The 20,796-nt window shown below is 28.9% G+C and overlaps 2 protein-coding genes and 1 non-coding gene across 4 annotated transcripts; 2 read left to right on the top strand and 1 right to left on the bottom strand.

The window, feature by feature from the left end:
* Positions 1–770: 770 nt before the first annotated feature.
* Positions 771–2,087, top strand: LOC111042385. The gene is made up of 3 exons (XM_022326975.1): positions 771–788; positions 1,320–1,554; positions 1,711–2,087. The coding sequence occupies exons 1-3, from the start codon at positions 771–773 to the stop codon at positions 1,761–1,763; spliced, it is 306 nt and encodes a 101-aa protein (XP_022182667.1). The 3' UTR covers positions 1,764–2,087.
* Positions 2,088–4,321: 2,234 nt separating this feature from the next.
* Positions 4,322–4,394, bottom strand: Trnar-acg. The gene has a single exon. It is a non-coding gene; the product is annotated as a tRNA-Arg (tRNA).
* A 2,920-nt stretch (positions 4,395–7,314) lies between these two features.
* LOC111042364 (serine/threonine-protein kinase grp-like) lies at positions 7,315–14,330 on the top strand. Of its 2 annotated transcripts, none has more exons than XM_022326955.1 (10): positions 7,315–7,407; positions 7,696–7,785; positions 8,362–8,585; positions 8,844–8,908; positions 8,988–9,113; positions 10,150–10,282; positions 11,180–11,383; positions 11,536–11,747; positions 11,805–11,936; positions 13,973–14,330. In XM_022326955.1, exons 2-10 carry the CDS (start codon positions 7,721–7,723, stop codon positions 14,174–14,176), a joined length of 1,365 nt encoding a protein of 454 aa, XP_022182647.1. In that variant the 5' UTR covers positions 7,315–7,407; positions 7,696–7,720; the 3' UTR covers positions 14,177–14,330. The 2 variants fall into 2 exon arrangements, with proteins under 2 accessions (XP_022182647.1, XP_022182646.1); XM_022326954.1 differs by lacking the exon at positions 7,315–7,407 and adding an exon at positions 7,564–7,613.
* The last annotated feature ends 6,466 nt before the right edge of the window (positions 14,331–20,796 follow it).

Genomic DNA, 20,796 nt, shown 5'->3' with positions numbered 1-20,796 from the left:
CTGTGTTTTTCCACTGTTGATATTATTCAAAATAAATGGGTTTAAAAAATATCATTATTATAAGCGTATGTTTGTTTTCAATCAATTATTCATTATTGTCTGTCTTTAGTTCTCTATATTGCTCCCTTTTAAATAGGTAAACTTACATTACTGTACTTCAGTGAGGCATGTTCTTTAGCATGAGACCGTTTTTAGGGATCCATACACTTATTGCAAACGTCAAATAATTGCAGAGAAAATTCTTAAGTTTTGTTGCTTTTACCTAAACATACATTAACCTTCGCATGACTATAGTGGGTGCCTATTAGTCAGCTGTTTCGTCTGAACAATCCATCAGACCATCGGTAAACAACTAGCACAACGTAACTCATATCTGGTTTTTTTTGATTTGCCTACTCTGCTAGCGAATATCAATTTTAAGACATCAGCCCTTCAAAGGAGAAACTTCGCCGCTTATCGTACCCTTCTCTGGTGCCACTAATAATGATTATAAGTTATTAATCTTCATAGATCTCCTGTATGCCGTTAGATGAGTTTCACCGAGCGAGGACCTCGATTTAAACTTTTCAGAAATGCTGAAATAAATAAACAATTATGTCAACTTAACAAAACTTGTTATTACTCATATCACATATATTTCTACTTAGTTATGGTTTCTGGTTTAAAATCCAGTATTCTGTGTTAATAAATAAATAAATATGTATATGTGAGGTGTCGCGGTTGTTGGTACAAAAATACATCTTTGACGGAGGGCAGACGCATTGTGCAAGATGAATCACAATACTGTGGTAAGTAGTGGAATATATAACAGTATATAGTACCTATTATTTTATGGACGATTGTAAACTCCGCCAGAATATCGGTTAAGATAAAAAGGTAATAATAGGTCTATGGTAAACTCCGCCAGCTTTTTTTTCTTACCTGTAATGGGTATATGTAAACTCCGCCAGTTTTTTTTTTTACCTGGTCAGTGCGACAGTACTCACATTGCCACGTGCCTTCTCACATTAAATACGTTTACATCTATTGTGATGTATATGTCAAAATTGATAAAATATTGTCAAGGTTAGATCGATTCAAATTATTAATAATTTTATCTTCATATTACCTGAAATCAGGATTTCCAATGATGATATCGGCAGTAGATAAGGTATACGTAAAGACGTATACTTTGACGAACATAATCATTCGTAGTCTGCGTGTTTCCGTACTTCTGATATTTGTATATGTCCGAACGAAATATGTCGCAAGAAAATAATAGTATAAAATTAATTACTGGCTAACGAGGCAATTTGTTGGTTGTATTTAAAAATTATAAGTATAATATAAATATAAAATACGCGTCTGGTGAAATAAAATGGAGGTGCAATAACAAAAATTGTAATGCATTTATAAAAACTGTTGGAGCTGAGCAGCATAATATTGCTTTAACACATTTTGCAAATGATACTCACATTACTTTATGCCTTTCAATTTCTATCCAAACACTAGAAAGACAAGAAATAAGTAGTTGTGTAAAGAGGAAAGCGGTAGAAGATATTCGTGATAAACCGGGTAAATACATTTCAAAATTAATTAGTAATAAAATAGGTACACGTGTCGTGTGCTATCAGAGATTGCATTCGACACATGTATATATAGTCATTTTTTGTAGATGGCATACACCTCTTATAGCTAAAATATTAAATACTGATATATTTTTTCTTTTAGCTAAAATATTAAACATGGGATTAGAATGTTGTAGTAGTACAAATGTACAATAAAAAACTCTACAAATTTAACTTCAAATGACATGTCGTTGGTAAAGAGAAACATGTATAATGCACGTAGAAAATTAATGCCACCAGTTCCAACTTCGCGATCTGAAGTTATTTCTTCGCTTATTCAGATGGCACCAAAAACGATCAGAGATGAAAGTTTTTTAATTTTATCTGATTTCGATAGTGAGATTATTATATATAGTTGTATTACAAATCTAAAATATTTATGTATCTCAGAAACAATTTATGTGGATGGAACATTTGATTATTGTGTTAAATTTTTTTATCAATTATTTACTTTACATGGATATTTTAATGGACATTATAATATACCACTTGTCTTCTGTATTTTAAAAGATAAAAAACAAGAGACTTACATTAATTGTTTCAAATCAATCTGTGAAAAATGTTTAGAGTTAAATTTAGTTTTTAGTCCAACAGAAATAGTTGTCGATTTTGAATTAGCAATTCATAATGCATGCGAAAAAATATGGCCTGATGTTAATCTAGTAGGATGTAGATTTCATCTCAGCCAATCATGGTGGAGGGCAATTCAAAACTTTGGACTGAGTGTTGAATATAAAAGTGAATCAGAAATAAGTAAGTTTCTTCATTTATGTTTCGGATTATTATTTTTATCTCCGGAAAAAGTTCCCGATGTATTTGCATTTACTTTAGAAGCAATCATGCCATCCGACTCTAGAGTAACTAAGTTCTCAGATTACCTTGTTGACAATTATATAAGTAATGAAGCAGCATTTCCTCCTCATTTGTGGGCTTATTAAAATGCAAATTTAAATCGAACAACAAATGTCTGTGAATCCTTTCATAGTCATCTGAGAAATTCATTTTATAAAAGTCATCCGAATGTTCACATTTTTAGTAAAGTTCTTATCGAATTTCAAACCCAAACTTATATTAAACTAAATGGCATATCTCAAGTAAATCAGCTAAAAAATTCGAAATCAAAAAAAAAAATGACAGTATTACAGGATGCTATGAATAGGTATACTAATAAAGAAATACAAGACTTAGAATATTTGCAAATTGTATCACATCATTATAGTTTTACATAATAGTTTTTCATACAACACAATATTTATAACGATTATTTATTATTTTTTATTATATTTTATTATTATGTGGACAATTATTAATTATTATTATGAAAAATATGATTTTGGATTATTTATTATGATTTTTTATACTATGATTTAAATATTGATATGATATGATATGATATTATATTATAATTTTATTCTACTATTTGATTTTCTTCACTGGCGGAGTTTACATAAACTCAATTTTACCTGATGTTTTTCAGTGGCGGAGTTTACATGAACCCAATTTTACCTGTTTTTTTTTTTCTGGCGGAGTTTACAGTAAAAAAAGGTACTTGTGGCGGAGTTTACGTGCGCCCTATTTTATATAGCAAAATAGCCAGCTATCAATGACGCACCATTATATTTTACATGCATTTTATTTTTTGCATTTTTAATGGTTTACATTATTATTATAAATAAATAATACATTCAGATCACATTGATGAAACAGTGTCGAGGGTTGACTCACGATCAAAAATGGAAGTTTTTTTCCATCTTTGATCGTTAAAATTTAATTGTATTTTCAAATTAATTTGATACTCATCAAGTCCAGTACCGGCGTACACTAATATTGATATTGATTTTATGATATCACTATTATAATATTATAGAATTTACTTTAGCTTGCAAATATATTATATTACCTGCCTAACATTTCTATTTCAATCATAATATTAACAGAACCTGGTAAAGCTTAAATATAATTGTAATTAAATTATTTTCTTTTTTCTTTGAAAACGTTGTTATAATTATTTAAAAACTATTATGTTTAGAAAAATGTACATAATATATTACATGCGTATTTAAAAAAAAAAATATGAACAGAATCACTAAAAAATGTAATACTTTTTTTTTTTGAACTTAAGACCGGCGACAAAGGCCATTAGCTGTTGTAGGGGTTATTAACAGTAGTAGGGGTAAGGTTGGTACGATAAGTTGTTTTTATGATTGTTACGGTTGTTATGGTAGGTAGCAAACACGTGTATATGTGGCAAGGTTTTTAACTACTATGAACCTGGGTGGTCACCCATCCGGGAGCTAGTAGCTGTGGCCGTTATTTACTCCTAGTCGCATTCTACGACTTGTTACAGCCAATGCGCTAAGCCAAGCCACAAAAATGTAATACTGTAGAGTATTAATTAATGTATAAATACATTGAAAATAGATCTAACCAATTACAATTACTATAATTCGTGTAATTAAAAGTTTAATCAAATCCAAATGTGAATACAACAAATAACAGCTAGTTACAGAATAAGTTAACAAAATTGAATATCCAGAGCTATATTTAAGATATTATAATAGGTATAGGTTGAATATTATCCAATTAATTATATAACGAAAATTTAATAAGCCTGCAATAGTCAAGATCCTTTTGAGTTGGGAGACATTTTTTTTTGAGACACAAAAAAGTAAACTTGGTCCATACAAAATTTGTTAAAAAAAAAATCAGTTTCACGACCTTGCCAGGATTCGAACCTGGAATCTTCTGATCCGTAGTCAGACGCGTTATCCGTTGCGCCACAAGGCCAGATGACGAAAATTATAACGTTGGTTGTATATAACTTGTTTTACCTACTTTCTAACACGTAGACACATAATACCATATTATTATCAAACCTTAACAGTTATCACTCACCTGAATGTGATAATAATGACTAATGATTTTTTGATTGCGTATGCAAACATTGCAAACATTAATAATTTACACGTATACGTACATAAGTACCTAGGTATGAACATTATTATTTAAGAACTTAAGGTACAGGTAGGAAGGTACCAACAGCTGAAGGTTGTAGCCCATTCGGCTACCGTTTTAAAAAAAGAGCAATTCTCAAACGTATCCCATTTTTGACAACACAAATTCCTTCTCATTTCATACAGACTTGGGATTGCCCCCAAAATAGGTGTGGTTAAAATACTTATCAATTTGAGGGGAGAGTGCACAAGACGAAGGAGCTCCTCTACTATTATTTTTTACAAATATTTTGTGGATACAAAAAATTAAAATAAACAAATAATTGTTTTTTTTTAGTCTTGGACTTGAGGTCGACACTAATGCCCGAAATAATAAGCTGTTCTAACATTTGGGAAACTTTTTTCAACGTAGCTGTTTGGGTTGCATCGGTACCAGCAGAAATCTACCATTTGTGGGTACCTATTTCAATGAGCACGGGGATTACGTTATCTTCGTGAAGGTACATACGGTTTTGAAAAATGGTTAAGGTTTACCTATATTTTAATATACATAGGTACCTACTACCTAAGTATCTACTCTGCTGACTTATGATTCCGTCGGCTACGGTAAATAGTTTTTACTAGGAATTTAATTTTAAGGGCAAATGTAAATTCCTACACAACACCTAGAATAAAATACATCGATTTGTTCTTACATTTTAGAGAATATGATGTGAGTTTAAATTAATTAAATCATTATTTAAATTATTATATTTTATAGGCATTATGTTAAAATATAGGAAAGCATCAGTTTAATTATCCAATGTCTTAAAAAAAATTTCATAATACATTTCATAAAATATAAATAATTAAAGAAAAATGTAAAATTATTTATTAAATGTAGTTAGATGGGAGCAAATGCTTTATATTTTTAAATATCAATAATTTTCCTAAATAAATAATAATTGGAAAAAAAAATATTTTATTTTTAAATGGTCTATTTCAGAAAAGTAAATATTTAACATAAGTAATTGTATTGATACACTTTGATTGTAGAATAATCTAAAATGTTTATTTATAAAATATTTTATCTCAGGGTATTTTGTGTTAAGTACCAACTATATGTGGCTCTTACTGTGTGTGTATGTATATTTATTTAAAAAAGTTTGGATGTTCTAATAATTTTAAAAATATAAGAGATAATGGTGATAAAAATGTAGTGTATGATTTTTGTAGATATTAACATGCCATTTTTTTCTACCTTGTAGGAATCATTTGTAGGAGCTAACGTATGTTATTTTTTTACCTATTACTCAAGTGTAGAAACTTATTATTCCAAAATTGTATCATTCTAATAGCCAAAATTTATTTTATTTTTTCTAATCGACAGTTCTTTCAACACTGATTAGGATTCTCATTCCTTACATAAAGGCTATTTTTGTTTCAGTTTCAACTCAAATTCATACAAAACTGAACAGGTACAGTTAAACAGTTAGTAGGAATTGTAGACTGTAGTTACAAATATAATAATAATTATTACATATAATTTATAGTATATAGTATATACCATAGGTTCTACTGAGTTAATACCTTTGTGGCAATCAAAACTATTACATTTGTTTCTTTATAATTTAATAAATACTCAGTATTGATTTTTCAAATACAGTTCTTTCAAATTAATTTATTTTTCTGATACTATTGAATTAAAAAACGTCCATGTCACTGAAAACAGTATAAACAAATCTAATTTTCTGAACAAAACCAAGTTCCCAAGTAACTTGCATGATATGCTACCTATGCCTATCACAAATAAATATTTTAAAAAAATAATTGAAATCTTTTACATAGGTAGTTTAAGTTTTGAAGTTAAACAACAAAAATATTTACAAAGTTAATATGAATTACGAACAAATAAGTAAACAACAATATCTTATCACAGCCTATGCCTATCATGACCTAAACTACAGTATATGTGTAATGTGTATACATAATATATGTGTGTGTCACACAGTGTCGTCCTGGCACACCGCGGGCCCAAGGACTAATGTTTTATCATGAAATACAAAGGCCCTTAAAAGAATGTTCATGACATTTTGTTGAAACAATTATTCTTTACCTCGGACTACTGAAAGTTTTCAGGACGGCCATGGGCCCACTAACGAAAAATTCCGCATTTCCGCCTAAAAATTATGTGCGGCTAAATCTTTTGATAAACACTTCACTGGGCCCCTATACTCCCAGCTGTATAGCGGTCATGGCCAAGCCGTCATAGGTATCATAGAACCACGATTAAAGATGGGTTAGTAGATAGTACTACTATCTTTAATCGTGCATAGAACCAATGCACTGCGACGTTATCATTGGTTTGCATTTCTTACCCACGACGATAACCCACATGATATTATCACACCAAGCGGAATAAACCTAATAAAAAAAATTACACAAGGGTGGTGCAGAAAGTGCGCACCGAGTGCACACGAGTGTTGCACTATATTACTATAATCAAATCACACTGCACTCTACACTGCACCAGTTCCCAGATTATTGGTCAAAACGAATACGTTTTTGCACCGAGTGCACACTGAGTGCATAAAGTGCGTCAAATCGAAAACGCCATTTGTTAGCGATCGAAATAATAATAATATCTTCATACAATCGAAAATCCGCTATCGATAGTATGAAAACATAACCTAAAAATTTCATTTTTAAAAAAAAAACGATGTTAACGGAATTCACATTTCGTTGTTCCTTTATGTCCTTTCGCAGCTCAGCGTCTAGTTAGTTTGCTACCTGATGCTGTGCGGTTCATATGTTCTTCGTTGTACACGCGTCCGGTGCTTGCGAATGGGCCTATGTATTGTTAGACTGTAATTTGTATTATTAATATTTATTTTTTGATATTATGTTTGAGTAGAACAATAAATCGTGTGAAATTATTAGAATTTCTAGTGTTGGTGTTTTTTTTTTTGATGAATAAGTTTAAAATAAGTTTCAACTAATTTATTTGAAAATCGGCGTTTATAATAAATACATAAACATTGTTATTATTACGCACATAGATTTTTTTTTAAATGTTCGTTTTTAAATTTATTCTTTTACGATTCTTAATCAAAATTATTACAAGTACCTAGATATCTAATGGAGTATTGTTTTAGGTTGTAACATAATAAATCATTATAAATGAATACTCCATTTGTTGACGGATGGAATATTGTTCAAACATTAGGCGATGGATCATTTGGCGAGTATGTTTACAAAAAATATTTTTATTATACACATAACAAATTATATTAACATTTAACTATTATCCTGGATTATTATTCTTAGTAGTTAATTTTAAGTCAGAAACTAATAATAATTTGAATTTTGATTTATATACATTAACATTTTCAAAAAAAACATCATCCTTAATAAATTACAGTAGGTAGGTAAAAAAAAATATTTAAGGCTAACATTAGAATAAAAGAAAAAGATTCTTTTAAACAATATGGCCATTATTATTTTAGTACCAATTCTTTCAAATGTCAAAAGTCAGAATTTGATTAATTTAATTTATAAGAAAAAAAATGAGAGTGGTCGATGAGGATATTTAGCGGTGTATACAAGGAAATAAATTCAATCCATTAATTAATTCTTGTTTTTTTATATGTATCTCATCCATTTAAATTTTAATGCTTATGAATTCTTAATAGAACTAAAGCTTGGGTCCTTCAATTACGTTTATTAAGCTCTGCTTACATACAAACATATTTATATGAAGTGTTAATTTCATTTCAACTTGTGTCTACCTATGAGTCTAATTTTTTCATAATTATTTTCAGAGTAAAACTTTTATTAAATCAAAATAATCATGGCTATGTAGCCATGAAAACGATTGATTTACAAAACTATTCTGATGCATTGGCTACTGTACAAAAAGAAGCAGCTATACATAGCCGATTGAGTCATTCAAGTATAATAAAATATTATGGACAGCGTCATACTAAAGATACTTATTATATATTCTTAGAATATGCATCTGGAGGTGAACTATTTGATCGAATTGGTAAGCTCATATGAAATAATTATATGTATAATGCAAATTCTATAGAGACAATTGTACATTGAAAATACGTTATAATATTAGTTATATATTACAGTCAATACATACTGGTACATTTTATTTCACTTGTAAAATAATTGTTAATTTTTTTAGAGAGATTCATCTCTATAGAATTTATAAGATTTCATTATTTTATTGTACCTAATAACTAATAACTTCATTGTTAGTACACTAATAAAAAAAATATTTTTTGAAAATTAGAACCTGATGTTGGAATGCCGGTGTCTGATGCTAGAAAGTTTTTCAAAGAGTTGATTTCTGGAGTTGTAAGTTTTCAAACAAAAAAACATTTTGTTTGTTTTATGTATTTATATTTGCAAATGACTCATACCATTATTTTGTTAGGAATATTTACACAATAATGGTGTTGCGCATAGAGATTTGAAACCGGAAAATTTATTATTGGACGAAAATGGAAATTTAAAAATAAGCGATTTTGGATTAGCCACTTTGTTTTTATGTGGTGGAAAAGTAAGTAATATTTATGTATATTTAATTTTTTGCAAAAAACAAGAATCGTTTAGTAAATTTATTCTTGTAATAAAAAATATATCCATCTATTCTCTATTTCTTTACCCTAACACAATCCCTATGTATAGATGAGCAAAATATGTCTTGAATTATAAAAATTGATCAAATTAATAAAAGATAATGTTTTATTCACAAAAAAATTTTTAATAGTATCTTAAAATGATTATATCAGATACCTAATAAAAGTTACACATATAAATAAACTGTCCTATTCTTGAATTTTATAGTATATTTAAAGAAAACATTATTTTTCTAGGCAAGATCCATAGTATGAACTATATTATGCAGTTGAAAAGACAAATAACAAATTAAAGAGTGTTGATCAATTTTTAATTATTTGAAAAAAATTCGTGAATGTTACACTGAGATGTGTTATCTCTGTCTTACAAACATACTAAATAGCAAATTAAATATTTGAAGTATTCATTTGTATTCTTAATTTCAACATTATTGTGAGTTATTGGCTTATTGAACAATTTTAAATTGTAAGATGATATCTAAGGCATTTTTTAGGCTTTTATTGATCCTTAACTTTTTTTTTACTTAAAATTAACCTTTACACCTAACTATGTAAAATTTAAGATTTGAAAAACTCGCTTTAAAATTTAAATATCATGAACACATAGGTTAAGCCCTAGATAATTTTTTTATCCTTAAATTTGACAATATTTCAATTCAACCTTATATAAATCTAACAATAATATGGATTCTGCTGAACACAATTTTATTATGTTTTAACGTTTGTAAGACAAAGACAACAGATGTAGGCAACTGGTGTATTATCTTCTTTAAACAATAAATTATACTTTTATTTTACCCAATTAGACAAAGTAAAATTAGTATCAACTAACACAGAAAATTGTAAATTTGTTTACTTTTTATTAAATGAAAAAATATATTGCTTAGTAAGTAGTTTTATTAAATTTAAATCCAACCCTAGACATAATTATCTAATATTTTACATTAATTTAAATAGCGGCGTAAATTGGATAAGTATTGTGGCACTCGTCCGTATTTAGCTCCAGAAGTTCGTTCACTTTTACCTTATCAAGCAGAACCTTCTGATATTTGGTCATGCGGTATTATACTTGTGTCAATGCTCACTGGAGGTAATTTATTATTTTCAATTAAATCACGTGTATTGCTTACATCATGCATTTTAATGTTATTATATTATATTATATTATTAAGAAGTTATTATATTATACTGATATGTGGTAACTAATGTGTCAGTGTTGATCTCTTTGGTATTCTAGCTGTAGGTTAAATTTTTTAGAAACATCCTAAAGCTTTAGTACCGAAGTTATTGGCATTTGATACTGCATCAATCATTTTCAGTATATTGTAACTTTAATTAGTAAATTAATTTTATATATGTACCTGTATAATTGTTTTCTTATAAATATCTTAATTAAATTTAAGCAACCATCAATATTAAAATTTGTTTGTTTAATTTGTATTTAGAGTGGTCTAAAAGCAAAATTAATATATGATAATAAACCCCTTTATGTTCAGGTCATAATGTTTTGTATTTATTAAAAAATGAAATGTTATTAGGTTTTATGTTATTTTGTAGATTGTTGTTAATTATTTAAGCTACACATAATAGAAAATACTTATAAAACTATATACTTAACAACAGCCACCAAGAGAATATTACTATGTCCTGTATACATACTAACTGTAATGACCAGTCCAAGGTGCCATTCCCCCCCTCCCCCTTACTTTGTCTGCGACTGAATAGCCGGTATAAAGTATATTGTCTAACATTAACAAATCGCTGTCAATTAATCTCGGATGCGCGGAATCAGACATGTTTGGCCCGGGACATGGTAATGTTCTCTCGTAGGTAGAGTATAAATGGTTACTGGAGTCTGGAATTAAGTTAATTGCAGAGAAATTGCTTGAAAAAATATTACATTGGTATATTCAATTATTGAAATTATTTAAACAAAAAATTATAGTTTATAAAAAATGTAACATAAACATTTTTTGTGTTTGTTTAGAGTTACCTTGGGATACGCCATCCGATAATGATGATGATTATAAATTGTGGAAAACTACTGACTATGCTAATCATTCACCATGGAATAAATTAGATACTTTAGCCTTGTCTCTTGTGAGGAAGATATTAACACCAAGTCCGTCTAAAAGATATGATATACCGAAAATTCGGTCTCATCGTTGGTTCAAAAATTCAGAAACTCATGGTATATTTTTACTGAATCAATCTAATTATTATTAAGATGCCACACTGGCATTTGTTGTCTCATGGCTAATTTTGCATTCATAATAATACATTTTACTCTGTAATTTCTATAATTAAAGTGAATTTACCTATAATATACCTATGTTTATTTAGATAATAAAAAAGTTAGAATTTCTGTTCGGTCTGACAGAGATTTGGATGATGGTCGTCAATGTTGTTCTCAACCAACTTCTGCAGCAATTTCATTTGATACATCCTTGTCACATAGTGAATCTGAAATACATTCATTTTCCCAGCCGACGCAGGTGGACGATCTGCTGCTGTCTTCACAACTTCTGACATCACAACCCATCTCCACACCTAATGTAATTTAAAATTATTTGTATTATATTATCAGGTATACTAAACTGCCAAATTTTTAGAACTCTTTGCAGAACTTAGTCAAAAGAATGACAAGATTTCTAGTCGATTTACCACATGATGCAGCATTAACCAATTTAGCACTGTGTCTGGGTGAAATGGGATATATATGGAAAGTCAACAAGCCTAGTTTGGTAATTTATTACTGTTATAGTTAGTTAATTATTAGTTAACACTTCAACAACAAATAATTTAAGCTATATACAGAAATAAATAATTAGTGATGAGGACACATAAAAAAAAAGATTATTGACAAAAACAAACATTTTATTTCATTATTTGCACATTATATGTATGGTATTGTATGGTATGGTTTGCTGCAGTCCACAAGAGGTTGAATAGGAGAAGGGCGGTAAAAGAAATATTTTTCATGTGTGTACAGTTTTAATATATATTGAAGAAAGATGGTATATTGATGGTCATGTGCGTCATAATTTAACAAATTTTGAGCTGTTGAGCAGGGAGAAAAAATAAAGTTGTGATCATATATTCATAACCTAATGAACTAGGAGTACAGTTTTGTGTAATATTATGAACTATAATATTGCTATTTGCTAATAAGAGAATAATAATGAAGACGATATTTTGTTTCAATAAACGTATGTGAAATAAAATAGACAGATACCACGTTTGTTCAGGGCAGCGGTTCCCAACCTTTTTCATTCTACGCCCTCCTTATAAAATTACTAAAATCTCATCCCCCTTAAATTAGAGTTTAGGTGTATTTTTTTTTTTTGAGCCCTACAAATAAAACATACAAATTAACTATTAAATATTGAATATAAAAACAAAAATATTAACAAAAAGTATAAATAATATCTCAGTCTATCAACTTCATCGACTCTACCGTTATACCTAATATATAATTGTTATCGATGCCCAACAATCTGTAAACTGATATAGTGATTTCAATTTTACACATTGTAAAATCACATAATTATTTTCGTAATTCCATCATCACTATATTCCCCCCTGGTTGGGAACCACTGGCTTAGGGAATTTTCGGTATAGTGGTCCTCTTAGAGATAGAAGTTTGTGTTTGCTCACGGAGGTATGGAGGTTGACAGGATTAGAATAGACATTGGCTTTAAATCATTATTAATATTAAACAGCTTTCACCTCAGTCCATATCAAGGGTGTAGTTAGAAAATAGAGATGCAAATGATCAGGTCATGAGAGGTGCACAGGATAAAAAAATGTGAATTATAAATAGTTGGTAAAGTTAAACATACCAAACATACCATAGTATTATTTTATAAGTTTCTAGACAAAATATCACATTAATCAAAATTAATAATTAAAGAAGCACACAACTTAAAAATATTTTCTTCAAATAATTATTAAATATATTCAATTATTGTAAATGAAACTATAAAAACAATTTGGTCAAAATTCAATGGGAAAAAAATATATTATCTAAGAAGATATTAGAGTTCATGATGGTTGGAGGAGGTCGTTAGCTCGGACTCGATACAACTGCCTATCTTATACTCGTTTAATTTGCTCACTTTACATAATGATTTACCTATCTCAGTTTTTTTATTTTTGACGTTTGATTTATGTCTGACATTTGGTGCTGAGAGCAATAGAATAGTATCAGAATTTCATTAAAACGTTTACTTTTTTTGAAATATAAAAGTACTATACTCTGCATCACGAGAGAAGTAACATGTGTCCCGACCAAATCGCGTTCTAATTCACGCATTCCCGGGTATTTAAGAGACAAAGTGGGGATAGCGGAGCTTTATAACGTTCACTGCCATCAGTCTGCATGCGCCAAATGAGTACTTTCTCTTGTGATGTGGAGTGTAAAAAAGTAATGGCCACGTGATAACTGATTAATATTTCAAGAAAACTAAACAGTTTCACAAATTCTGGTCCCACTAACATTTTCAGTGTACACAAAATCACAAACACTACATTCATACAAAAAAAATTCAAAAATATACTTAAAGGGAGTAAATTAATGTATGAAGCAACCAACTCTTACATGTATAAACTGTAAGATAGGCAATTATGGCAAGCCCGGCTCTATGACGCCACGTGTCCTTATTTAATTCCGCATAACTCTTTGATTAATGTGTGTAGAAACTTAAACCTATACCATTTTGCATGTGTTTTGTGCTACTTCAACATATTGCATAATCATAAATATTGTACCATGTTGCAGATTACAATTACTACTACAGATGAGCGTTTAGTGTTTAAATCGAATGTGATTCCAATGAATGATAAAACTCTGATTGACTTCAGACTTTCGAGAGGCTGTGGTTTAGAATTTAAGCGAAATTTTGTTTCTATTAAAAATGCAATGTCTTCAACGATTGAAGGTATTGGTTGTATTGTGAGTACATATAAGACTGACTTAAAATAGATTGTATAAAAATAACTTTGCTTATTTTATTTCCTAATTCAGAAAAACTAATGTACCTATAATAAGCATATCAATCAAAGTTATAAATAAGATACAATTATATATGTTTTATGTATTTTATTAATTACATACAGGTAGCATAGATTCATTGAACATTTACTCAACTTTACTTTTACAGTTGTGTAACAACATATTGATTCCTATTTTTTTTATATTCTCAATCATAAGTCTATGAAAATGAATTATTTTTATCAAATGTATTTGTATTTGCATTAAATTTGTTCAAATTTTTTTAAAGTGTGTTGTTTGTTTTGTTTTAATCTGGTGTTATTGTTGTTACATATATTAATAAAACCATATACACTCAGCTATAGTCTGTTCAGTGCTATACTGCTATAACTGGTAACTGGTAACACAAAAAATATTACTAAACAAATTCAAATTTAATTACTTTACATTTAGATAACACGCATTTGTTATCCAAGTTTCAATAATACAATAATATTAAGTGTATAATTTTTATCACATGGCGTTATAGATAGGCATATCTGGTATAAAAAGTTGGGTAATTATGAAACTACTCATTCCAATTTCAATTATGATGTATGCAAATTTAAAAAATCAACATTTTGCATATTATTATCTTCATTTTTTTTAAAAACCATTACTCTTAAGGGACGTCTTTCAACAGTTCAACACTTATCATTCATAATCGCACATTTTGCACCGTTTAATATCGCACAGATTTTTTCTGTTGTCAAAAAAGGAAATACAGAAGGTACATAATTAAAAACCACTCACATTTAATTGGCAGTTAAAAATACATAAAATATGTATCCATTATTGTTGTAAAAAAAAGTACAAATCATTAAATATCTACAGGTATGAGATTTTATAATCCTAATAATTCAAAATATATTCGGGTCTGGATTTAGGATTTGTAGGCCCCTAGGCTCAACTGTAGTGTGGGCTATACCAGAGGGTATTTTAAGAAATAGGATTAATGATCTGTAAATGGTTATGTTGTATTGTTGTGTATTTTATTTTTATAATTGTATGATTATTGTTTACACCTATTATAGTATTATTAGGATTATTAATATTTAATTTATTCTGTCCTCGCAACATTATTTGTTTTTTGTTTGTGCTGAACTTACGCTGAATGACGAAGAAAAAAGGTTTATATTTGTTTTTTTACATAATATAGAATATAAAGCTTTCGAATTGCTTACTATTATATTTTTAAGAGCATACTTAGGATCGACCCAGGTGATAGAACGGCTATAGAAACGCTAAAGTCTATGACTGCCAGTGATTTAACATTTCTTGTTGTTACCTTGAAGCATTTGTGTGGAAGTACGAGCTGCTGAACTGTCATCACATGATATTTTATGTGTACAAACTACAAAGTATGGTCTCATTTGCGGTACGTTATTTTATTACCTATAATATGCTGTTTATGTTAAGAATATATTTTATTCTATTTACGTTGTTGTTGTTCATTCGTTATATTATACTGCTGTTTGCTGTTATTTGTGTCTTTGTGAACTCATCAAACTATAATTATTTGATATCAAGCATTTATAATAATATAGGTAGGACAGGTAGGTATAGTAACTATAATAATTTCATGCTATCGGTTTCTTTTCTTCTCTGATATTTGTTTTTATTTTCGAATTAATGTTACATTTTTACGTTTACAAAATATTCCTATACCCAGTGCCGTACTTAAGATTTTCCTGCCCTGGGTGCACATTTTTTTAATGCCCCCTTTTCCCTTGGAGTTTTTATGGTGGCAATTTTTCTTACCGATAATAGTATTTTCAACACATGTAATATGGCAATAGTATAATTATGCAGTAAAAAAATCTACTGAGTGCCCCAGTGTTGAATATCATAGATATTCTCATTAGCACCCGTGCTAATAAAATAATCAAAGCAAATAGCTAAATGTATTATTTTTTTTATCTATTTATGAAATAGTGAATATATTAAAAGTTAATAACCCTTGAAAAAAACATCGATAAAAGCTACATAATGGTACCTATAAGGCCTTCTTGCATTAAAATCTTGGTTATAAATCTATATAAAAATTGTATAGAAAACGGCAAAATCATCTAATGGCAATAATTAAGAATTTAATAGAGTGTAATGTATTACTAGATATCTATACTGTTATGTTATGTTTGAGTTAAACCAAACAATCAAATTCGATTTTGTCCATAATTGGTCATTCAGAAAGTGTTTTCTTAATTTGTTTTTATTTTCCTAGTCGCCTATGAATACTTCTTGGAATTTGAAAATTGAAACATCGTTTTAATTATTTTTCTTGTATACCTACACACAAAAAAGATCATAACAAAATATGTCATTATTGTCAAATTATTATCTTCATCCGCGTTTAATATAAAGCACTCTTGTATACTTATAGTATACGACGTTACTAACTTCATAGCCCATGGGCCATAAGAAATGTCTAGTTTAGGACGTTTAGGTACAGAACAATAGATTAGGTGACTGCGTGCGTATATCAGATCTTGAGATTGTTTGCCTAAAATATAGATGTTAATAATTGTTAAGATATTTGTAAGACGTTTTGTTGACGTTGATTTGCCTAATTGCCTAAATCATTATTAACTTATTTTCGAAAAAAAAATTGCTGTTCAAAGCAATAATGCCAACCAGTGCCCCTTAAATACGCCACCTAATATCAGCGATGTGTACATAAAAGTATGAACTAATTGTGTTCAGAGAAAACAAGCCACCTTCTGTTATACAAAAAAAAAATAAAAGTTGTAGTTTCCATCCAAAATATTTTGGGTAGATATTGCGTGATACTGAAATAGGAAAAGTAAATAATTTATTCAAGTAAGCAGTGATACACATTTCCGAACAACTTTAAGGGAACAGTAAAACCAATTTATGTATTTTAAATTATTTCGAAACTTAAGTGCATACTGCATTCACCTGCAATTAACACACAGAACACAGAAGAAACAAATTATTCATTTTATAATATACATATATACTATATTTAAATATTTAATGTAATATTAAAAGTAATCGATCTTATAATATTACATATTTATCTCAATAACTAAGTTGTTACTAGTCTAATTAAAAAAAAGTTGAGGGTTCATGCTAATTATTTATAAGCAGTAGCGTAAAGGGGAGAGGACAACCCCCCCNCCCCCCCCCCCCCAGCCCAAAAAATATATATGTATATTGTATATTACGTATACCTGGTAAGTGGATGTCACTCAGCTGTACAGTAGGTCACGAGTGGGTCAGTGTAATAGATGGGGTTAAATTTGAATTCAGTGATATAAAATAGTTGTACACGAAAAATGATTCTGAGCGAACAGCTTAAGATTTTAGGTAGTTCAAATGAACCTTAAGTGCGTACTCCGTGCCACTGGCAAAGACGGTTTGTCATTGTCAGCCACTAATATTACTATGTATATTTGATGATGTTATTACAAATTCAATTTTCCGGGAAAGCTGTTGGAGCAGGAATTATGAAAACGTGGTCAGGAATTAGCAGGAATTGAGTACTAATTATTGGCGTAAAAAAAATTGCAAAAAGTTAAATTTGGAAGGTGGGTGTGGCTGGAGTAACATTACTCCAGCCCCATCCGTGAAAAATTTAATTTTCCGGAAAACTGTTGGAGGAGGAATTATGAAAACTTTTTCAGGAATTAGCAGGAATAGAGTACCTATTAATTATTGGCGCAAAAAAAATTTCGAAAGTCAAAAGAGGGGTGGGGGGGGGGGTAATGTACGTATATTATTGTGATTCAAGTAATTTATTTTATTATTAGGCATTAGTACGGCAGGTTAAATTCATTTTTACCAAAAAATTACGTATTTTGAAAAGGCATTGTACCTATGTATAAAATAACATAATATACTGTAAAGTTTCAAGTATCCAAGTGTAATATTTTTAAATTAAAACAAAATAACTAAAATCATTATTCTTGGTTATTTAATAAGACGTATTTTCGCCCAAATTTTTACATAAAACAATTTTTTTTAAAAATGGGCTTGTATATTTTTAGAATTTTTGGTTATAGAATAATCTACTCACGTGAGACCTTGTTTTAAATTTTTAATCATTATTATAGCTATAAAAGTTGAATATTTTATACATTTTTAACTAAAAAATAGTTTTAAATTTTAAGGTTAATAAGGACAATAAATGCCTATAAAAAAAATTGTCCCAATGTATTTTTAATATTTTTCAACTGCTGTTATAACAATAACAGGAACCCTGTATTAAATCAAGCTTTTTGACCCAACGAATATAATTGTATTAACATTTGCAGAAAAATCTAGAACAATTGAAAACTGAAAATGTCGGTATAAACAGCTCAGAGTATGAGTCAAGATATTTTGAAAATGTTTTCGAGAATAGGAAATTATAAAAAAAACATTTTGTGTAAATTTCATGAATTGGTTATTTATTTTAGAGTTACACAAAAAAATCAAAATCGATATTTCAAAAACCGAATTCACTTAAAAATTCCTAAATTTTTTTTTTGTTTTTCCCGTCTTTTTTGAGAACCGTTATGAATTTTAAATGTTGACATCCCAAATGCACTAATTTCTCTCCGGAAAAAATGACTGGAGTTAAGAAACGAAGCATTATTTCGACTATCTTGTACATAGATACAAAAATAAAAATAAAAACACATCAATACATTTATCGCTCCGCTCAGAATTTAAAAGGATAACTAAATATATACACATTTAAATTTTATATTATATTATAATACAATGTAGATGATGTTTATACAAATAGTGAAGTATAACAATAAATAAATAACAATTTTTTAATATTACCAACGCCTAATGAAATGTTAGAATTTATAAAATTGTTGGACCCTCTCAGAAAAAAATTAAAAATATGACACAGGTTTCTCATAACTAGTTATAACTGCAATTATAAATAATTAAAGGTACATATATACAAAATTTTTTTATATGTACTCAGAGCTCAAATTTTGACCAAACATTTTGTCAAATTCACTAAATTTTGCATAATTATTTCGTAGTTAAATATTTGTAAAATGTTAAATTTTTATAGTTAAGGATTATTAGTTCATATTGTAACCAAAAATCTAAAATTGTACCATTTTATTAAATTGTATTTAATTGTAAATAGTTTTTTATGGGTATTTTAAGCAAGGCTTGAAATCGATTTTAAATATCGCTAAAAATATCGTCAAAGACCATCCAATAAATCTAATGTGATTTGTAAATGTTTTTAATAATATTTAAAATGTATACTGAAATTGAAAATGAGTCTATAACAAAGTAATGTTTTGCTGTGTAATATTATGTTCACTATCTGTGTTCATAAATAATTATTTTTTTCTCTGAAAGTCTAAAAGAATTTATCTTATTTTGTTTCTTTTTTATGTATCATTGTCTAATTATTTTATCAATGACTCGAAGTTGAGATACAACCTTATTTTATCGTAAAAAAAGTCTTGAATTGAGATACAAGAATTCACATTTCCCACCAAAAAAAAGGTAAAAAAAAAAACTCACAACGTCCAAACGTGAAGGAAATACGATCGTTATTTAAACTCCGTGAACAAGATTGAAACGCGTTTTAAACGTTAAAAGTCCGCGAAAAAAGAGGATAGAAGTAACAGGAACTCATGCGGTGGTGGCCGTTTTAATGTGGAGATAGCGGCTGCCGCCGTCGATGACAACTGCGACGCGCTTGCTCGCTCGCTCAGTCTCCGCCGCCGACTTCAAAACCGGAGAACGTGTAGCGACTAGTCCATGAGACCCTGGTAACCACTGAGTTCATGTCGACTATCATCGCAAATCGTCGGTCATCAGCTTCGTCTGGCTGGTGTCGCACGGACGTACAAAATGCTCTCGTTACGACGGACGTAATTATTTACGCGTGTGCTAGAGCGGGCACACGTGCGTTGAAAATGATTCTAATTGGAATTTGCTATTTGTACATTTACGATTTACCATTATTATAACAGCGGTAATTGGTAGTGTCTTTCGATTAATTTTTATTACTTTTAAATATTTAAATAAATCTTAAATATTCATGGACATTTTTTTTTATATCTAAAAAATTGAGTTCAAGATTCTCCGTAAGTTTTTCTGCCTTTTAACATAGGCAATATTTTATTTTATAAGCGTTTATAGTTCAATTTTTTATATTATTCATTGTTAAAATCATGAATATTTGATAATTATTTTGTAGTTAAAAATGTATAAATATTACATTTTTACGACTTAGGATCTAAAATTTAATACAATGTTTCTCGGAAGTGTTTCATTCAGTAGACGAAAAATCAATACATTTTATAAGCACCTTTTTTTTTTTAACAGATATTGTAAGTTCAAATTTTAACGAAATTAGATATTATATAAAGTTTAAACAGAAAACAACGACTTTAGTTAATTGTTTGTGATTTAAGCACACGCAAGTTGTTCATAACCTCATGTAATGACCAATATAGAATTGCGCGACTGATTTCTTGTCGTTCAGAATCAAAATTAAAATCGTAGAACTGTGAAAATTCATATTTTAAATCGAAAAAAAATCAAAAAATACCTGATCAATTTGATTTTGTACCACAATATAA

This window comes from Myzus persicae, unplaced genomic scaffold, assembly GCF_001856785.1.
Source record: "Myzus persicae strain clone G006 unplaced genomic scaffold, MPER_G0061.0, whole genome shotgun sequence".
Classification (NCBI taxonomy): Eukaryota; Metazoa; Arthropoda; class Insecta; order Hemiptera; family Aphididae; genus Myzus; species Myzus persicae.
Note: the sequence above shows the minus strand (reverse complement) of the source record. Positions and strands in the feature narration are given on the sequence as shown.

Coding starts and splice junctions, on each gene's coding strand:
- LOC111042385 (XM_022326975.1), top strand. Junction 1,555..1,710: donor AGATATTCGTGATAAACCGG/GTAAATACATTT, acceptor TTTTTCTTTTAG/CTAAAATATTAAACATGGGA.
- LOC111042364 (XM_022326955.1), top strand. CDS start 7,721: ATGAATACTCCATTTGTTGACGGATGGAATATTGTTCAAACATTAGGC. Junction 7,786..8,361: donor GGCGATGGATCATTTGGCGA/GTATGTTTACAA, acceptor AATTATTTTCAG/AGTAAAACTTTTATTAAATC. Junction 8,909..8,987: donor AAGAGTTGATTTCTGGAGTT/GTAAGTTTTCAA, acceptor TTATTTTGTTAG/GAATATTTACACAATAATGG.